This window comes from Choloepus didactylus, chromosome 6 (genome assembly GCF_015220235.1).
Source record: "Choloepus didactylus isolate mChoDid1 chromosome 6, mChoDid1.pri, whole genome shotgun sequence".
Classification (NCBI taxonomy): domain Eukaryota; kingdom Metazoa; phylum Chordata; class Mammalia; order Pilosa; family Megalonychidae; genus Choloepus; species Choloepus didactylus.
Window position 1 is genome coordinate 25,907,057 of NC_051312.1, and position 20,188 is coordinate 25,927,244.

General features: G+C 35.4%; 1 protein-coding gene and 1 pseudogene across 1 annotated transcript; both read right to left on the minus strand.

Annotated features, from left to right (window-relative positions):
- Positions 1-10,727: 10,727 nt before the first annotated feature.
- LOC119538685 lies at positions 10,728-11,686 on the minus strand (annotated as a pseudogene).
- A 3,658-nt stretch (positions 11,687-15,344) lies between these two features.
- LOC119536773 (olfactory receptor 8U9) lies at positions 15,345-16,328 on the minus strand. Its single transcript, XM_037839534.1, has one exon. It carries the CDS (start codon positions 16,326-16,328, stop codon positions 15,345-15,347), a length of 984 nt encoding a protein of 327 aa, XP_037695462.1.
- Between the last annotated feature and the right edge of the window lie 3,860 nt (positions 16,329-20,188).

Below are 20,188 nucleotides of genomic sequence, written 5' to 3' on the forward strand. Positions count from 1 at the left end.
CTGGTTTAGAGTTTGATAGTTTCAGGTGTTTACTTCTAGCCACTCCAATTCACCAAAACCCAGAAAGGGATATCTACACAGTGCACAAGAATGTCAACCAGAGTGACTTCTCAACTCCACCTGAAATCCCCCAGCCACAAAAACTTCATCTTCCTTCATCCCGTCTCCTCTCTTTGATCAAGAATATGCTCTCAACCTTATGATGGAGGGTCCAGATTCACCCCCAGAGTCGTATCTTGCATTGCCAGGGAGATTTACAACCCTGGGAGCCAGGTCACATGTAGGGGGGAGGACAGTGAGTTCACCTTCCAAGTTGGGTTAGCTAGAGAGAGAGGGCCACATATGAGCAACAAAGAGGTACTCAGGGGGAGACACTTAGGCACAGTTATAAGTAGGTGTAGCCACTCCTTTACAGTAACAAGCTTCATAAGGGCAAGTCCTGTGATAGAAGGCATGGCACATCAAATTGCCAGTCCTCATTGTTTGTGAGAACATGAGCAACAATCCTGGTGAGGAAGCCCAACACTTCCACATTTTCCCCCAGGTCCTCAGGAAGACCCTGCATATATATTTTTATTCTCCACCCAAATTACTTTGGGATGTGTCACTATTTCCCTCTAAGCTATAAAAGCCTACCATATCTCACTTCCTATTCAAAGTTCCATGTAATTGTGGTGTTTGAACAAACTGACTGTAGAAGTTATATTGTTTAGAAAATATAGATCCTACACCAAATGAACATCTCTTCTCTTGGTCTCACAAGGAATTTGAAGTTTTAACACAGAGTAATTTTTCAAACTTCATGCTTTGGCATGATTTGCCCTAGTCTTAACCAGATCTGCTTCATTCATATCTAATTGAAGTCTGGGCTCTTTCTCAGCTTTTTTTTTTTTTTTAACAGTTGCTGTATGCACTAATACTGATATTCACATCTGACAACCTCTAGCTCTGCATTTCAGGTGTCACATAGATACCCAATGTTCCAGAGACCAATCAGGTTATACACAAAGGGATCAGCATCTCAGAGTTTGAAGATAGCCATTACAATTCAGGAATAGATTTGACTGCTGCAAGAGCTCATAATCTAGGGATCATTACAATAATCATCCCCCTGTTAAGCTGTGCTCTAAGATTCAATTCTGAGTTTAGACATTGTAGTTAGTCTGTATTGATGAGGCATTATAGTGTTTGCCTTTGTTTCTGGTGTACTTCACTCAAAATGCTGTCTACAGGATCCGTTCACCTCCTTGCATGTCTCATCTTGTAGTTGCTCAATATTCCATTGTATGCATACACCACAGTTCACCATTCTGTTCCTCAGTCAATGCACCCTTAGGCCACCTCCACCCATTGCAAATCATGAATACTGCCTCCATAAATGTCAGTGTGCAAATGTCTATTCATGTCTCTGCTCTCAGATTTTACATGTACATACCCCATAATGAGGTTGCAAAACCTTATGGCCCCCACATACTTAGCTTCTTGTGGAACCACCACACTACCTCCAGAAAGGCTACACCATTCTGCATTCTCATCAACAGCAGATGGGTACATCCCTCTCTAAATGTTCTCTCCAGCACTTTTACTGCTATTTGTATTTTTCCTACAATTTTATAGAGATATATTCATATACCATACATTTATCCACAGTTTTAAGTCAGTTGTTCATGGTATCATCATAAAGTTGTAAATTTATCACCACAATCAGCACTTGAACATACTGATTACTACAAAAATTTTGTTTTTTAGCAAATAATAAAAAAAGAAAATAGAACAATTAAAGGTCATAAATACTTTATAATAGTAAGGACATAAGACACTACTTTCAAGAATCCCATATTCCTTCCTTATAACCACTCTTATACACATTTAGCTTTGATATATTGCCTTTGTTACATTTAATGGAAGTGTATTACAATGTTACTATTGCCCATAGACTCCAGTTTGCTTTGACTGTGTTTTTTTTTCCCAAATGCCATCCCTTTTCAACACTCTTCATGGTTGACATTAGTTCATTCTCCCACATGTGAAAACATTTTTATTTTGTACATTTAGTAACAGTCATTGGTCACTCCAGTTTTTGCCAAGTTATACAGTCCCAGTCTTTATCATCTATCTTTACCTCTGGTGTCATAAATTCCCCTATCCCACCTCTTACAGCTTTACTCTCAGACATCTTTGTTCAGTGTACTTATAATATTGTGCTACCATCACAAATTATTATGCTATCTGTTTCTGGATCTATACAATCAATCCTGCTAAACATTCTGTAGTCCTTCAGCATCAAATGCCCCATCTCTACCCTCTCTATTTCCTGTTAGACTGTGTTATCAGTTTTAACTCTAAAAGTTTGTTCATTAATGTTAGTTCATATTAGTGAGACCATACAGTATTTGTCCTTTTGTTTCCGGGTAACTTCACTCAACATAATGACCTCAGGGTTCATCCACATTATTATATGTTCCATGTCTTTGTTCTCTCTTATAGCTGCATAATAATCCATCATCTTCATATACCACAGTTTGTTTATCCACTCTTCTGTTGATGGACATTTGGGCTGTTTTCGTCTCTTGGCAATCATGAATAATGCCACAATAAACATCAGTTTACAAATGCCTATTTGTGTCTTATCTTTCAGTTCCTCTGAGTATATACCAGCAATGGGTCATATAGCAAATCTATACTTAACTTTCAAGGAACCTCAACACTGTGTTCCAGAGTTATTGCACCATTCTACATTCCCACCAACAATGATTAAGTGTGCCTCTTTCTCCACATCCTCTCCAGCACTTGTAATTTTCTGTTTTTTGGATAATGGTCATTCTGGTAGGTGTCAGATTTATCTCATTGTGGTTTTGATTTGAATTTCCCAAATAACCAGTGAAGTAGAGCATTTTTCATATGTTTTTGAGCCATTAGTATTTTCTCTTCAGAACAGTGTCTGTCCATGTCTTTTGCCCATTTTTTAATTGGATTGTTTGTCTTTCTGTTGTTGAGTTGTAGGATCCCTTTATGTTTGGGATATTAAACCTTTATCTGATATGTGGTTTCAAAATATTGTCTCCCATTGAGTAGGGTGCCTTTTTACTTTTCTGACAAAGTCCTTTCATGTACCAAAGTGTTTAATTTTGAGGAGATCCCATTTGTCTATTTGTTCTTTGGTTGCTCGTGCCTTGGGAGGTCCATGAAATTGCCTCCTATCACAAGATTTTAAGATATTGCCCTACATTTTCTTCTAAGAGTCTTATGGCCTTATTGCTAATGTTTAGTTCTTTGATACATTTTAGGTTAATTTTTATATATGGTGTTAGATGGGAGTCCTTTTTCATTCTGTTTGAAATAGATGTGCAGTTCTCCAAAAACCATTTATTGAAGAGGCTGCTCTGTCCTAATTGTGTTGGTTTGACTGCCTTATCAAAGATCAATTGTCCATAGATGCAAGGGTCTATTTCTGAACACTCAATTTGATTCCATTGGTCAGTATGTCTATCATTATGCCAGTACCATGCTGTTCTGACCACTGTAGATTTGTAATATATTTCAAAGTCAGGTAGTGTGAGAACTCCCACTTCATTCCTCTTTCTCCAGATATTTTTGGCTATTTGGGGCATCTTGCACTTCCTAATAAATTTGGTTATGGGTTTTCCTATTTCTTCATAGCAAGTTGTTGGGATTTAATTGGTATTTCATTAAATCTACCAATCAATTTACTAAAGTTGACATCCTAATTATATTTAGTCTTACAATCCATGAACACTGTATGTTCTTCCTTTTTTTTTTTTTTTTTTTTGGTCCTGTTAGATTTCTTTTAGCAGTTTCTTGTAGTTTTCTTTGTATAGGTTTTGTGGCCTTCATTAAGTTTATTCCTAAATACTTGATTCTTTTGATTGCTATTGTAAATGATATTTTTTATTTCTTCATCTTGTTGCACATTACTTGTGTATAAGAACACTACAGAATTTTGTGTATTGATCTTGTAGCCTGTTATTTTGCTGTATTCATTGATTATCTCTAATAGTTTTGTTGTGGATTTTTCTGGATTTTCTACATATAGAAACATGTCATCTGCAAAGAGTGAAAGTTTTACTTCTTCCTCTCCATTTTGGATTCCTTTTATTTCTTTTTCTTGCCTAATTGCTCTAGCTAGAACTTCCGGTACAATGTTGAATAACAATGATAACTGTGGGCATTCCTGTCTTATTCCTGATCTTAGAGGGAAAGCTGTCAGTCTCTCCCCATTGAGTATGATATCATCCATGGGTTTTTCATATATTACCTTTATATTTAGAAAATTCCCTTCTTTTCCTATCCTTTGAAGTGTTTTTGTCAAGAAAGGATGTTGAATTTTTTGAAGAATTTAAGCATGATTGTTATTAATTCTTTCTTGAATGCTTGGTAGAATTCACATGTGAAGCCATCTGGTCCTGGGCTTTTCTTTTTTGGGAGACTGAGTCAATCTCTTTACTTATGTTTGTCTTGTTGAGTTCATCTATTTGTTCTTGGGTCAATGTTGGATATTTATGCTTTTCTATGAAGTTGTCCATTTCTTTGAAGTTGTCTAGTTCATCAGCATATAGTTGCTCATATCTTCTCAATATCTCCTTATTTCTGTAGGGTCAGTAATTAGTAGTTATGTTTCCTTTCCCATTTCTGACTGCATTTATTTTCATCCACACTCTCTCTGTTTTTTGTTGCTGTTGTTGTTGTTGTTGTTGTTATTGTTGTTGTTTTTGTTGTTGTTAGCCTAGGAAGTAGGGTTCCATCAATTTTGCTGATTTTTTTTTGATGAACAAGCTTCTGCTTTTGTTGATTCTCTCTATGGCTTTTGTGTTTCCAGTTTAATTTATTTCTGCTCTAATCTGTTATTTCTTTCCTTCTGTTTGCTTTGGGGTTAATTTGCTGTTCTTTTAGTAGTTCCTCCATGTGTATGGTTAATTCCTCAATTTTTGCTCTATATTCTCTATTAACATAGGCATTTAGGCAATAAATTTCCCTCTCAGCACCACCTTTCCTGAATCCCATAAGTTTTTTTTATGTTGTGTTTCCATTGTCATTTGCCTTGAGGTATTTACTAATTTCTTTTGTAATTTCTTCCTTTACCAACTGGTTTTCTAAGAGTGTGTTGTTAATCTCCATGTATTTCTGAATTTTACAATCTTCTGCCTGTTATTTATTTCCAACTTCATTCTGTTATGATCTGAGGGAGTATATTTTATAATATCAATATTTTTAAATTTGTTAAGACTTGCTTTATGACCCAATATGTGGTCTATCCTAGTGAATGTTCCATGAGCACTTGAGAAAAATGTGTATTCTGCTGTTATGGGGTGTAGTGTTCTATAAACATCTCTCAAGACTCATTCATTTATTGTACAATTCAACATCTTCATTTCCATATTGATCCTCTGTCTATACGTTCTACCCATTGATGAGAGTTGTACATTGACATCTCCAGCTATTATTGTAGAGGTAGCTACTTCTCTTTTCAGTGTTCTCAGTGTTTGCCTCATCAATTTTGGGGCAATCTGGCTTGGTGAATAAATATTTATGATTGTTATGTTTTCTTGGTGAATTGATCCTTTTATTAATATATAGTGTCCTTTTTTGTCTCTTTTAATTGTTTTACTTTTTAAGTCTAATTTGTCTTATATTAATATAGCTACTCCTTCCTTTTTTCTGGTTGTTATTTGCATGAAATATCTTTTTCCAACCTTTCACTTTCAGCCTATTTTTGTCCTTGTGTCTAAAGTGAGTTTCTAGTAGACAGCATATAGATGGGTCCTGTTTATAGTCCATTCTGCCAGTCTGTGTCTTTTTATTGGGGAGTTTAATCCATTAACATTTAGTGTTATAACTGTAAGGGAAGTACTTTCTTCTACCTTTTTACTTTTGGATTTTGTATGTCATGTCTTCTTGTTTTCCTCTCTCTCTTTTGACCCTTCCAGATGATCTCCATTTCTACACTCTTCTCCAAACCTCTTTCTCCTGTCTTTTCCTATCAGCCTGTAGCACCCCCTTTAGTATTTCTTGTAGTACTGGTCTCTTATTTGCAATCTCTCTCAGTGTCTGTTTGTCTGAAAGTATTTTAATCTTGCCCTCATTTTTGAAGTAAAGTTTTTCTGGATATAGAATTCTTGGTTGGCACTTCTCTTTCAGTACTTTAAAAATATCATACCACTGTCTTCTCACTTCCATGGTTTCTGTGGAGAAATCTGTATAAAGTCTTATTGAGCTTCCCTTGTACATGATGAATTGCTTTTGTCTTGCTGCTTTCAGAACTCTCTTTGTGTTTGACATTGGACAATCTGATCAGTTAGTGTCTTATAGTAGGTCTATCAGGGTCTATTTTGTTTGGGGAGCACTGTAATTCTCAAATCTGTAATTTTCTGTCTTTCATAAGGGTTGGGAAATTTTCAGTAATTATTTCTTCTATTATTCTCTCTGCCCCTTTTCCCCTCTCTTCTCCCTCTGGGACACCCATAACACATATATTTGTGCACTTCATATTGTCACTCATCTCCCTAAGACCCTGCTCATATTTTTCCATTCTTTCACCATCTGTTCTTCTGTGTGTATGAATTCAAATGTCTGGTCTTCCAGTTCACTAATCCTTTTTCTGCCTGTTGAAATCTACTGCTGTATCCCTACATTGTGTTTTCATCTCCTCCATTATGCCCTTTATTCCCATAAGTTCTGCCAACTGTTTTTTGAAATTACAAATTCTTCTTTATGGTCATCCAGTGTTTTCCTTATATCCTTCATCTGTGTTGCTATATCTTTCCTCAGGTCATTGACTTGATTTTTTAATTGATTTAGGAGATATGTTTGAACAGAATTTAATACTTCTTCCTTCATTTCATTGAATTGATTTAGCATTAGTTTCCCCAACTCCTGTATCTTGGTTGAACTATTAGTTTGTTCCTTTGGCTGCTCCATATTTTCATGTTCCCTAGTATGGCTCATTAACTTGAGGTCTCTAGGCATCTGACTTTCTTGACTAGTTTATTCTGGGACTTGTTTTCACTCTTTTACCTAGGGTTTTCTTGTTGGATGCCTTTGTTCTCTAGCCTTTGGTGTTTATTTCAGCTTATTCTAGGCCTCTAACTTAGGTTCTATTTAGTAGATGGGAGTTTTTCACCTCTTGTTTTTCTGCTTCTTGCCCTGCCTGTATGCAGCCTTTTTGTGAGAGGGTCAACCCCAGTCAGGTTTTCCTAGTCTACAGTGTCCAGGTCTCACTAGGAGGATATGGAGTTTCCCTGAGAATGAAACCCTCCTGTGAGGCCTCTAGACTTGGTGCTTTTCTTATCCTGTCCAGCAGGTGACACTTGCCAGCCCACATTTCCCCCACCAGTGTAAAGAGGTGAAGTGACTTTAATTCTCTGTGGACTCTGAGCATGTCAGGGGCATGGCTGACTGAAGCTGGAGTTTAAATTCCAGCCCCTGAGGTCTGGAGGCTGCCAATTTAGCCGGACCTCCCTGCACTCTCCCAATCCTAGTAACTGCAGCTTTCTGCTAGGGGCACTATTCCCTTCTCCCCTCTCCTCTTTGGGGCAACTCCAGCTTAATTCCTTGGTCAGCATGAGTTGTCAATTAAAGACTGAGGTGGAGACCTTCTTCAGAAGTGAATCTGAAATTCAAAGAAGTTCTGGGTACTCTGTCTGCCCCATGAGCAGCCTAGACCTTCAATGTGGGCTTTCTGACAGAAAATAACCACATATGTTACTTTTTTTCTTATGAGATTTATGTAGACAGTTTATTTATGGATGGATACATAGATGAAATTATTTAAAAGAGGAAATAAAGCCAAATGAAGGGAATTTATCAGGGTTCACAGAAGATATGATCTGTTTCTTCCTGGAATGTTTTTGCCCTTCTTTGCCTGCTGACTCCTACAAGACTCAGCCAAGGCCTCTGAGAAGCCTATGACCCCCCAATCTGGGTTACGTGCCCTCCTTTGATTCTTCAGCATTTGCCACACTTTTTGCTCCTTATCTCCCCTACTACTTTGTAAGACCAGGGACTGTCTTATCAAGTCTTGTATTTCTATCAAAAACTAAAATGTTTGTTGGAGGAATATTTGTTGAGTTTACTACATATCAGGCACAATACTAGGTACTTCCAATCTTGAGACATAGTTAATACTAATTCCAATTGCACAGATAAAAAAAAACTGGTGTGCTGAGAAATTAAAGAACTTATCCCAAATCACACAGCTGGCAAATGAGTAACACCACTATACCTGCCTCCAGAATATATATTGAGCCAAGGATCCATTTGCAAGAATGGAAAACAAATCAAAGTACTTTTTTATTCTCTGCAACCTAGAGAAATAGTTCTCCATTTAAATAAATCATGAGGATGAACAACTTTTGTACCATTTAAGTATTCAAATTGGAGTCTACCTGTCCTGAATCTAGAATAAAAAGCAGAGAATAAAGGAAATAAGTTTAATCTGCATGCTGCTGAGAAAAGATTACTTATATTATAGAATTGTAGAAGTACTGATAATAAAAGCTAATATTTATGCACCAAGCATGTTTCTAGTTCTTGCCACGTAAAAATTTAATGTTTTTATTCCACTGGACAAAAGTAGCAACTAAGAAAAATCTGCTAATAGCAGATAACATTTTCCATCACTGTGTAATCATAATTCCTTTACATTTGACAGGGATCTGGTTACTAAATGGATGCAGACCCTAAAGTCTCAGGAAAGATAAGCTGTGAGAGAATGAAGTCATAGGTGTATCAAGTAGCAGGAACATTCTTCCTTATTAGGATAAAACATTTATCAGTTTTCAAGCAAAGTCATCTCACATGGGAAGAAACAGGAGAGTATTGTTACATATGGAAAATGAAGCAAGACAGGGTGAGGTTGAACATAATCTTTTTAGTTACAACATCATGACAGGTAAGGTATGAGCTACCTAGGTATAAGGATATTTAATAAACCAAGGAATAAAAAATCCTAGGGAACTTGAATAACCAGCCACAGAAGAGCTGTAGCTCACACCACAATACCTATGTTACTTTTAAGTTAAAAAAAAAAAAGAAAACTACAACAAAAAAAGAAATCCCTTTTGAAAGCCTTTCTCCAGCCTGGACGTTTCCTTAGTGTCAGAAAAGAGCATTTAAAGATGCACTTTGGGCTATTGTCTAATAATTACTCTCCAATAGCTTCAATTCAGTCCCGGCTGGGGACTGTTGATATGCCAAAAGATAAGGAGTCAGTGAGAAAGGAGAAGGGACAAAATGTAGGAGAGAAAAAGAAAAAAGCTTTTTTGGAACAAGGGAATAGGTGCCAGCTTTTATGTGCCTCCTCTTCTCAGAGCCCAGCCCCTTTTTAGCACCCCCAGCTCCAAAAATTAGTTAATTAACTTTTTATTTATTTCTGCAGTCAAGGTTGGGTTGAGTACCCATTCTTGCCCTCAGCAGATTGTTTTGTTTTGTTTTGTTTTTTTCCTTTCAGGGAGTCAGCTGCAAGACAGTCCGTGGAGTCTGGATGGGGAGGGGCACCAGGCCCCTGGTCCAGGGGGAGCTTACAAAGTTCACTGGGATCCCAGCTTTTCCTCTGGTTCCAAATTTGTGTATGATGTGTGACTGGTCACTAGAGAACCCAAAAACACCACTTCATACAGTTCCTGTGTAATTACCGGCTGCCCTAGAGGAGACACTAAATTCCACACCTCACCAATTTGTCATCTTGCCCTGTCCCTCCATTGCCTGTAACTTTTTGACTGATTATAAAATTATTTTAAAAAGTCCAAGTCATTTTAAGACAATTGTGATTTTGCATTTTCTAAAAATGTATGGTATATTGTTTTAGTTTGTAGCAGGTGAAACTATACACCCAATAATAAGCTCTCCTAAAGAACAGGCTAATTTTGTTAAACAAAGATTTATTAGAGACAAATGAGTGTTTTATTTATTTGTGTTCTTAAAGAAAGATATATGACTGCTAAGTATTACTTGAAAAAAATCTACTATTTGAAAATTGCATAGAATTTGGAATTCAGGCACCAAAACAAGAACTATCTTGTAAAAATATTTATCAATTAAACCATTAACCTAAAATTAAACAATAAATACTGAAGCACTTATTTCTTATTTTAACTTTTTATTTTGATATAATATTAGACTTACAGAAAGACAACAAAAACATCAAGCTAATATTGATTTCTATTATTTTATGCTCTACAGAACTTACTCTGATTTGAAAGTCATGCCTGTCTCATTTGTTACCATTTGAGTTGTTTTTTAAAATTATTTTTAACTTTCCACCAATGTGAATGCCACTGTCCCTGCTAGTTCACCTGAGCAGGGTTTGGGAGCGTGGTGTCAGTCAACATTCTACAGACAACATTAATGACTTAAAGCTTCTTTAGCAATTTAAGATGAATGTGTTTTTTACTGATGTAAGGTTCATGAAGTGAAGCATGCTGATCAAAATACCTGTAAAAATGATTTTGAATGGTTTACAAAGCAAAAATTTGCCTGCTGTTTGCAACTTTATTTCATACTCATATCTTTCACTATCATCAAGAATAATGGTTTCACAGTCATAAAATATAAAATCAGAAAATTAAGGCAATTCTCTGTCAATATTAACTTTTATAATATTATAAATTTCAAAAAAATTGTTATTACTAGTGTGTTAATGAAGAAAACTTGATTTTTTTGGTAAATGTTTCTTCTCTACCTAGAGGGCTTTCAGTTAGACCATAGGTACTTTATTTTATAGAAGAACACATCTTTTCCATAATTCTCCTCAAAGTGTTTTTCGCTTCCTGGTTCCTCAGGCTGTAAATTAAAGGATTTAGCATGGGAATTGCCACAATATAGAAAACAGAAGCTATTTTGTCAGTTTCCAGAGAATGGCCTGTTTTGGGCTGCATATACATGAAAATGATTGTCCTGTAAAATATAGTGATGGAAGACAGATGTGATGCACAAGTAGAAAAGGCCTTTTGTCTGCCTTCAGCATAATTAATCCTCAGAATGGCAGCTAGAATGAATATGTAGGAGTTGAGGACAATGAGAAGAGAGAAAAGGGTATTGAAACCAGCAAGTGTGAGCAATATCAGTTCTTTGATATTTTGTAATGGGTTTTATGACAGGCCAGGGCAACCAAAGGAACATCATGACCATAGAAGTGATTTTTTATATTTGAGTCACAGAAAGACAAATGGAAGGTAAGAATTGCCTGTAAGAATCCCACAGAAAATCCATAAAATATGTGCCAACCACCATTTGAATACAAACCCTTCTATTCATGACAATGACATAGAGTAAAGGGTTGCTGATGGCCACGTACCTGTCATAAGCCATGATTGAGAGCATATACACTTCACACACCACAAACATGATAAAGCAAAACAACTGTGTGGCACAGGCTGGTATGGATATTCTTTTAATTTCTTGGAGGAAGTTCACCATCATGTTTGGGGTGACAGAGGAGGTGTAACAAAAAATCAACAAAAGCTAAATGACTGAGGAAAAAATACATGGGTGTGTGAAGCTGAGGACTGATTTGAATTAGCATAATTAACCGAAGATTACCCATGACACTAATTAAATAGATCACCAGAAAGACTCCAAAAAGAAAGGCCTGAAGTTCCATACTGTCTGTGAGTCCCATTAGGATGAATTCAGTTACTTCTGAATTATTGCCTTTGGCCATGGAATGTGTGTAGAAGTATCTTAAATCATTATTCCCAGAGTATCTTTTCTGGGTGATCTTGGCTTCTTGAATTAAGGAGTTGACTCACCCTTATTTATCTTGGCCATACTGGAAAGACAATTCTCACAGATTTCATTTTCCATTCTTGGATTTCAATTCTACCACTTTTGGCCTGAAGGTATTTGCTCCAGGAAGAAAATCCAAGATGCTCAGTGCCCTGGGGTATTGTTAAAGAAGATAAAATATACCTGAATTAAAGCATGAAATATCAAATACACAATGAAAACTCATTATTATAGGTATAGCAGGATAAATACTTCCATGATTCAAGGCAGACAACATGTTTCAGATCAGTATATTAAGATAAAATAACTAGAAATTTCAATACAAGTCAGAATCAAGCCAATCATGACTGTGACTAAACATTACTCTCAGCATGCTAGCCAGTGTAATGCAACAAAGGGGTAAAATATTATTTACAACTAATTATACTGATTCATCCTATAGCTAAGTAGCATTTTAAAAATGGAATCCAATACAATGTGATATTGTGATAGTATCTGATACTGTTCCTGAACAATAATTTCAGGAGAAAATAATAGATTTGTTAAGGTGGTCATAAATTGTTCAGTTGTAGGTATATGATAAAAATATCATTAAAAAGTACATTAAATTAAATATGAAAATATAATTTTAAGAATCCATTCAAAATAATAAACTTTTTAACTGTTACGTTTAATTTATTGCAGAAAAATATACTTAAATATCATTGCCAAAGTGTTAACAGCCATCATATTGTAGTTGATCCTTCCTTCCTTCCTTCCTTCCATCTTTCCTTCCTTCCTTCCATCTTTCCTTCCTTCCTTCCTTCCATCCCTTTCTTCCTAATTGCAATCATTCTCTACATTTTATGCCATAAACTCTCTCATTAGTTTTAATTTAATATGTATATTTTCATTTTACAATCCATTCCATATTTGTGCACATTTGTGACTTAATTTTCTATATTAATAATCCTATGATTTGTACTTATTTGGTGTTCAGATGGACATTTGAGTTATTTCCAATTATTTCACACTAGAAATAACTCTTCAAAATACCACTACATATATGTGAGGTATTTCCTTGTGACATGTTCCACAGGTGCACTCATTTGTGAAATACTTTTCTAATTGAAACCAATTGTTCTCAGAAAGGACAAGGCCAATTTATAAAATCATCAGCAAATTTTAGAAAGGACAAGGCCAATTTATAAAATCATCAGCAAATTTTAAGTCAAAATGCCAATTATTTTTCCTATATTAATACTTATGTAGCAGATCCTCAAATTTAACTTTGATATCCTTATAATATTACTTTGAATGAATAGTTTTCTAAATGTTCAGCATTTTCAACTTAAGAAACCTAAAAATCAGCATTTTAAAGTCCTTTGCTGTTAGAAAAATGTTTTCATGTCCATTTTTTGTTCCTTGTTATACTAAATTTAGTAGCTAATACTGTTTTCACCTTCATACTACAGAGGAAACCAAGGCACATATAGGTGGAGTAAATTGTCTAAAGTTTTTTGATTAAGCAAATGGTAATGTTTAAAAAACAAACGAGGAAAGGAAGGGAATTTCCATTTTTGAGAACTGTGTTTCAGACTAGCCCTATGTCTCTATAATCCCACAAAATTTATAGTACAATCATCAAAAGTGTACACTAAGATGAAAAGACCATAAGAATGACCTAAGGCAGGATTTTTAAAAATATTTTTATTTGACTATAATCTCCTGTCTTGGTTATTAATAACATCTTTCTTGTTTTTGGCACTAAGCATTTAATTGGTCCCTAGGTGAACAGGGAAGGAGGAAAATGAGGAAAATATCATTCAACCTTAAAAAACAATGAAGTTCTGATATATGAGTCAACATGACAAAGCTTGAAGACATCACATTGAGTGAAATAAGCCATACACAAAAGAACAAATATTGTAAGATCTCAGTGATATGAAATAATTAGAATAAGCAAATTCAGGGTCAGAAAGTGGAATATAGGTTCAAGGGGATCAAGTGGGGGTAAAGCAATGGAGTTAATGCTTAAATTATACAACGTTTCTATTTGGGTGATGGAAACATTTTGGTCATGGATGGTGGTGATGGTAGCACAGCACTGTGAATGTAATTAAGGGCACTAAATGGTATATTTGAATGTGTTTAACAGGCTAAATTTTAGGTTGCATATATGTTATTAGAATAAAATTGTTAAAACAAACAAAAAACACAGGATCGTACAGCACAGTGAACCTTAATGTAAACCAAGAACTGTAGTTAATAATACATACAAATAATTTTAATAATATTCTTACATCAATTGTAACAACTATACCACACTAATGGAAGGTGTTAATAGGGGAGGCATATGGCAACTCTGTATTATCTGAATGATTTTTCTATAAACCTACAAGTTCTCTAAAAGAGGAAAAAAAATACATGCATTAATCATAAACTCAAACCTCTTTTTGTGTCATTGAAAATTGTGTGGGTGTATATTTCATGTATTTATCAGTTATCACATATGGTATTCTCATTTATAAATCATTACCTCATGTCCATGTGACTTATAATCAGTAGAGTCAGAATGAGAACTCAAGTCTTTGTGCTTATAGTAGAAAGGCCCCTACCATGGACCATTACACTTTCTAATGCTGTTTAATCCTCAGAAAGACCCTAAATCTAATGGTGTTATAATCATTTAATTGATGAATACTCTGATATTCACTGAGAGCACACACATAGTAAACAGAATCATTTGGGTTATAACCATGTTTGTGTTAGTAAAAGATATGCTTTTGCCATTAGGCTACATTGCCTCCTGGGTTCAGTGTATTATAAGCTATACCTTAGTAAATAATGAGAACTTAACCAAACTTTGCCAGCATAACTGCATACTATTCTTTCTACAGGCAAGTGACCTATGATGTTTCAATTATTGTGAGCATATTTGTTTGGAATTCATCATTCCCTGGAATTCTTTCCCTAAATTTCTTTTTTTAAAAAAATATTCCTGGAAAACAAGATATAATGAGGTCTCATAGGCAAAAGAAAAACTGTTCACTTAAAGAGTTAGTCTTCAGAAGCCATACCAGACTTTCATGTCAATAGTAGGCCATGTTAACTCAGGGACAGAAATCAGATTAAAATGTACTATTCTCATTAATAAAGGAAATTTGTTGCATGTATTTGTATGAAATAATTTTATACTGTCATAATATTTTTCAAGAAATTTACTAATCAGAAAAACTCTTTAGACTATATGTTTCTGCTTTACACATGGAATATACTGTCTGTGCTGCTTTTGAGTCTTGGGTTGGAGATACCTAGACTTTTGTTCATGCTCTGCCTGCTCCTAATTGTCTATTCACATAATGAATGATTGTTTATACATTATTCATTTGATGAATGAGAAGGTTGGTATAATTTGTTTTGGATCAGAGAATTAGTTAATTTTAATACCTTTGTCCTATAGGAAATGAGAAACTGGATGTAAAGTTTTATGATTACATGTACATCTGAAATGAAAGTCTCTAGAAAAAAGTTTCATTATCTAGTGATCAGATAGGCATTCATCACTGAGTAATGAAAATAGGCATTCTACTACTTTTTAAATGGGAAAAAAATCAGACTATTTAGAAAAGTCCACTTTTATTAAGTCTTTTTATGAATTTCATGAACTCAGAATCCTGGTTTCTGTTGATGATGACTTTCTTCAGGGCTTCTTTTACCTCCTTGTTCCGGAGGCTGTAGATCAAGGGGTTCAACATGGGAATGATCACTGTATAGAAGACAGAGGCCATCTTGTCTGTGTCAAGGGAATGTTTTGAGCTTGGTTGTAAATACATAAAGATCAGAGTCCCATAGAAAATGGTGACTGCCACCATGTGAGAACTGCATGTGGAGAAAGCTTTGCGCCTGCCCTCAGCTGAGCGCATCTTCAGGATGGCAGATACAATGTACACGTAGGAGACACAGACAGTCAGAAGGGAGGAAATGAACATGATGCCAGCACAAACAAAGATCCACAGCTGTTTGGAGTGAGTGTCTGAGCAAGTTAGCCTGAGGAGAGGCATGTCATCACAGTAGAAATGATTGATGATATTGGAGTGGCAATAAGAGAGGTGGAAGGTGAGGATGGTATGAAACAGTGCAACCAGGATGCTATAGCTATAGGGTGCCACTACAAGCTGAATGCAGATTCCTGGAGACATCACAACCATATAGAGGAGGGGGTTACAAATGGCCACATATCGATCATAGGCCATGGAAGCCAGTAGCAAGCACTCGGCTGTCATGAATGCCAGAAAACAGCCTAACTGAGCAGCACATGCATTGAAGGAGATAAGATTTTGTTTGTACAGGAAATTCCCAAGCATTTTGGGTGTGATGACAGAAGAGTAGCAGAAATCAACAAAAGCCAGGTGGCTAAGGAAGAAGTACATTGGTGTGCTGAGTCTTGCATCTGTTCTGATGACCAGGATCAAACCCAAGTTGCCCACTACTGTGAATATATAGATGGACAAGAAAATCACAAAGAGAGGCATCTTTAGCTCCTGATGATCTGTGAGGCCCACAAGAATAAACTCTGTCACTGGGGTGCAATTAATTGGAGCCATGTGTCTGCCAGCTGCTGGATGAGGAAGATGAAAGGAGTATTAAATCCACCTTACCATTTGTATCAGTAGTCTTTTAATAACCTAATACAGTGAGAAGAGTGTTTATTGTTAACATGGAATACTAATATCTGATTATACAGGGATGTTGTGGATGGGAAGGAGAGCAGAAGAGATACTTGTGGGAAAGGTATATTTCTGTCTTCGACTCCCCCAAATTATTCTTTAGAAAGAGTTGAAAGCTGTAGGGTAGGATTTAGTCCACATTGGCTCAGTCTTGTTTCAAAGATTCTGCACATTATGTTATTTAAAAGTTAACCTTAATTGTTCAAAATTTAATACTATTGTTTTATTGAAGTAATACTAATATTGATTACATGAAGGAAAATGAAGCCTCTTCAGTGTCATCACTGACAAATTTGCCATTTGTGTGTGTGTGTAGACTGTTGCAATGGTGACAGAGAATTCTCTATTTTTCCATTATACATTTATCATTTACCAAAGATAGGTCACCAGAGGTTCCTGCACAGTCTCCATAGTTGCATTAATAATGCTTCCATATCTCTTTTGTCCTCTTACTCTCTCCTTTTTTTCTGTCTTCACTCGTATTTGAAAAATGAAAAAAAACAATTTTGAGAAAAAATATACAAATTACTTTATATGCACTGAAAAATTATGCAGTAGAAATAAATGTATAAATAAAATTTAAAAAATCATATTTCCTCACTTTCTTTTCACAAATTACTAATGGCTCTTACATCTCACAAAGGTGTAGGATTACAGACTTTTTAATTTATTTGATTTAATTTAAAATGTTTGTTGAATGGCTACTTTGTGGTTAATAATTACTTTCAAAGTATGCTAATTCATTTTTTATCTTAAGTAAACATGTGATAGTCCATCCTGGAACTCTGACATGAAGATGAATTTTTAATGTCAAATGATAGCAAGACAATCAAGGAAGAAAATATAGAACTAGGAAACCTTCAATCTTTTATGCTCTAATTTGCATCTGAACACACTGAAGCACATTTTAAAAGAAGAGCAAGAAGTAAAAAAGACAAAATTAAGTATTGGTTTATAGTCTGCTCTTACCAATACCCTTCTCTATATTAGTAGCATTCAGACTTTTCTTTTCTAGCCATGACCCTTTGAGAGAAATAGTTGTAAGATATGATAAAACACACACACACACACACACACACACACACACACACATATATAAATATCCACAATGATACTCTCACATCTGATATGTGGATGTGCTCCTATTTTCTTCTTTTTAATAGACTTCATTTAAAAATTCTGATTATGATGCACTAAAGTGAACTTACCATCTAGCAATGTTTCACAAGACATCTAAAACACCCCACCACTACCACCCCAAGGCTACCTCTTACTACCACCAGCTTGAGACATGCAAACCTATACTACATACTACAAGCAACTCCTATTAGTGATCTCTCTTCCTCTTCAGGACATTTCTTTCATTGCTTCTCTGAAGGAAAGCATTACTTTTTCTTGCATTGAGTACCTGTACCAACAATTTTTATTAATCTAGTCCATAAATATTTTATATTCAAATTCCAGTCAATTCTTTTCCTGTCTGCCACATTCAACATGCAGTAATCTAACGGGAATAAGTGTTTTCCATTTTTCAATTACAATTTGCCCTTACATGCTTCCCTGTGTTTGTACATGCATTTCCCTGTGCCCACCTCTATCAGGTTATTGGGGGATGGACAGCTAAAGAGAAAACTATTTATCCTTCAAAGCCTATAAAATTTCAACTCTCCCTATTAACCCCTAGTCTATATCTAAGTCCCATTCCGTGTTACCATCTTTCATCTTTGTATTCTGGAAATACTTTATACATAACTCATTTATGGATCTTTTCATATGTATGCAACCATATCTTTCCATATTTCTTCTCTTGATTTCAGGGGTGTGAACCGAGGTTTTTTCATTCATTTCCTAACATAGTCTTTTCTGGATCCAGTTAGTAGAAATCAAATCTTAATTTTGGTAATAATAGTTCAATATTTATTAACTTTGTTCACAGTTAATGTTCTTTACTTGAATAATACATATTTAAGGACATATTGATGACTTTATGATAGCATACTCACCTCTTCTCTGGGTAAAATCACTAGGTTTCTAAGAAGGTGAAAGACATTTGACAGACATTACAGGCTAGTCAATCAAGTGCTTCATTTTTCCGAGCCTCCTCATAGATTCTATCTTAGAGTACTCAAACCTTTGTTTTTTGAATCTCAATCTAATAAGAAATATATTCACATAATAAATGATACCAAAAAAATGAAATAAAATGAGAGGAAACACTATTTGCCCTTATTTTAGAAAGTGCCATCTAAGATGCGTTATTCTATTTTATTCTGTTCTATTTTACTTCATTTTAAAAATTATCTTGACCCCAATTTTGAATTAACTCTTCTCACCTACCTGAGAAGAGAGTGCTCCTATTTTTCCTCTGGGTGGCTTTGAGCAGTAACAAACTACAGGGTTTTGTCACTGACTCTTTCCCAAAGGACCTTAAAGGGCAGGATGCAAATAAGATCATTAGAAAAACTAAAGCCCATGCTCCATGGGGAGCCCAAGGCAAGATGGAGATGAACTGATGTTATTCTCTGTTCTTGAGAACCACAGAACTAAAGCTTGGCCTTCACTATGGCATTATTATTGCCTAAAATTCCATAATTTTTGAAATACTATTATTTATTGTTTCTATTGTTCATATTATTTTTGCTGGTGTTGCTTGGTGAGCAAGTTTCAATTGTTTTTGAAAGAAATCAATAAGAATTACAATATATCTTTCAAAGTACTCAATAGCTGACTCCCACAGGAACCTGTCCCTGAATTCTGTACGACATAATGCTACTCTCTCTTTGGTTTACTCTTTGAAAGGCTCTTGACATCTTTGTTTACTCATCCAGGTTATCTCTGTTAGTTATTACTTAATTTCCTTTTGTCCTAGACTATAGAACACTCTTCCAGGATATTTTCTTACCTGATATTTGTTCCACAGCAAGGCTGTGCAGGAAAAAGAGGTTTCAGTCTTTATTAGGGAATAATTTGTCTCTGAAAAAACTGGTAAAAATCCCCAGTAGTGCAAAAAGCAATGTGGGGGAACATAAAAGGAAATGGGTATTATTTTCCTCTATCCAAATTTAGTGTGTGCTCTGCTGTTTCCCTAGCAATTTGGAGCAGTAAGTATTGAACTGAGAATGGACAAGACACTTCAGATGTCTCTTTCAGAGGTTTCAAGTAGACAAGAGCACAGAAACCCATCTAAGGAATTCCAGTGGTCTTGAAGATATACATGAGAAGAATCAGTAAGGCATTTTATATAAGCTGTGTTGTCCAAGGCAAGGAGACTCTTACTTCCCCAAGAACTCTGATTTTGATGACAGATAAGCAATCTATTATGGATATATTTTTGTGGAGAAACAAGGATTGTCCTGTCTGCTCTATCCATGGGCTTTGAATATGAATTTTTCTGCATAGTTTTCTAGTAAATAAATCACCAACTGTAATTCAGAGCCACAATATACTGGGGCAGGGAGAGTCAGGATCTGGCATTGCCTCATATGTGATGCATTAGCACATCAGCTGCAGTGAACAGGGGAAAGCAGCAAAGACTTCAAAGTCATAGCCTGACATGAGCATATTGTGTCACTGTTAATCAGAATAGATGCCTACATATAAACTGTATGTTTAAGATAGTAAATAATTCTTGTATGTATATAAACACATCAATTTGCTTTAAAATAGCAAGCACACCTGCTGCTAATGGCCAAATGCCCTATACATATTGCCTTTTACCATAAAATACCATGATTTGG

Excerpts from the sequence above, each read along its gene's own strand:
- LOC119536773 (XM_037839534.1), bottom strand. The coding sequence starts at position 16,328 with ATGGCTCCAATTAATTGCACCCCAGTGACAGAGTTTATTCTTGTGGGC.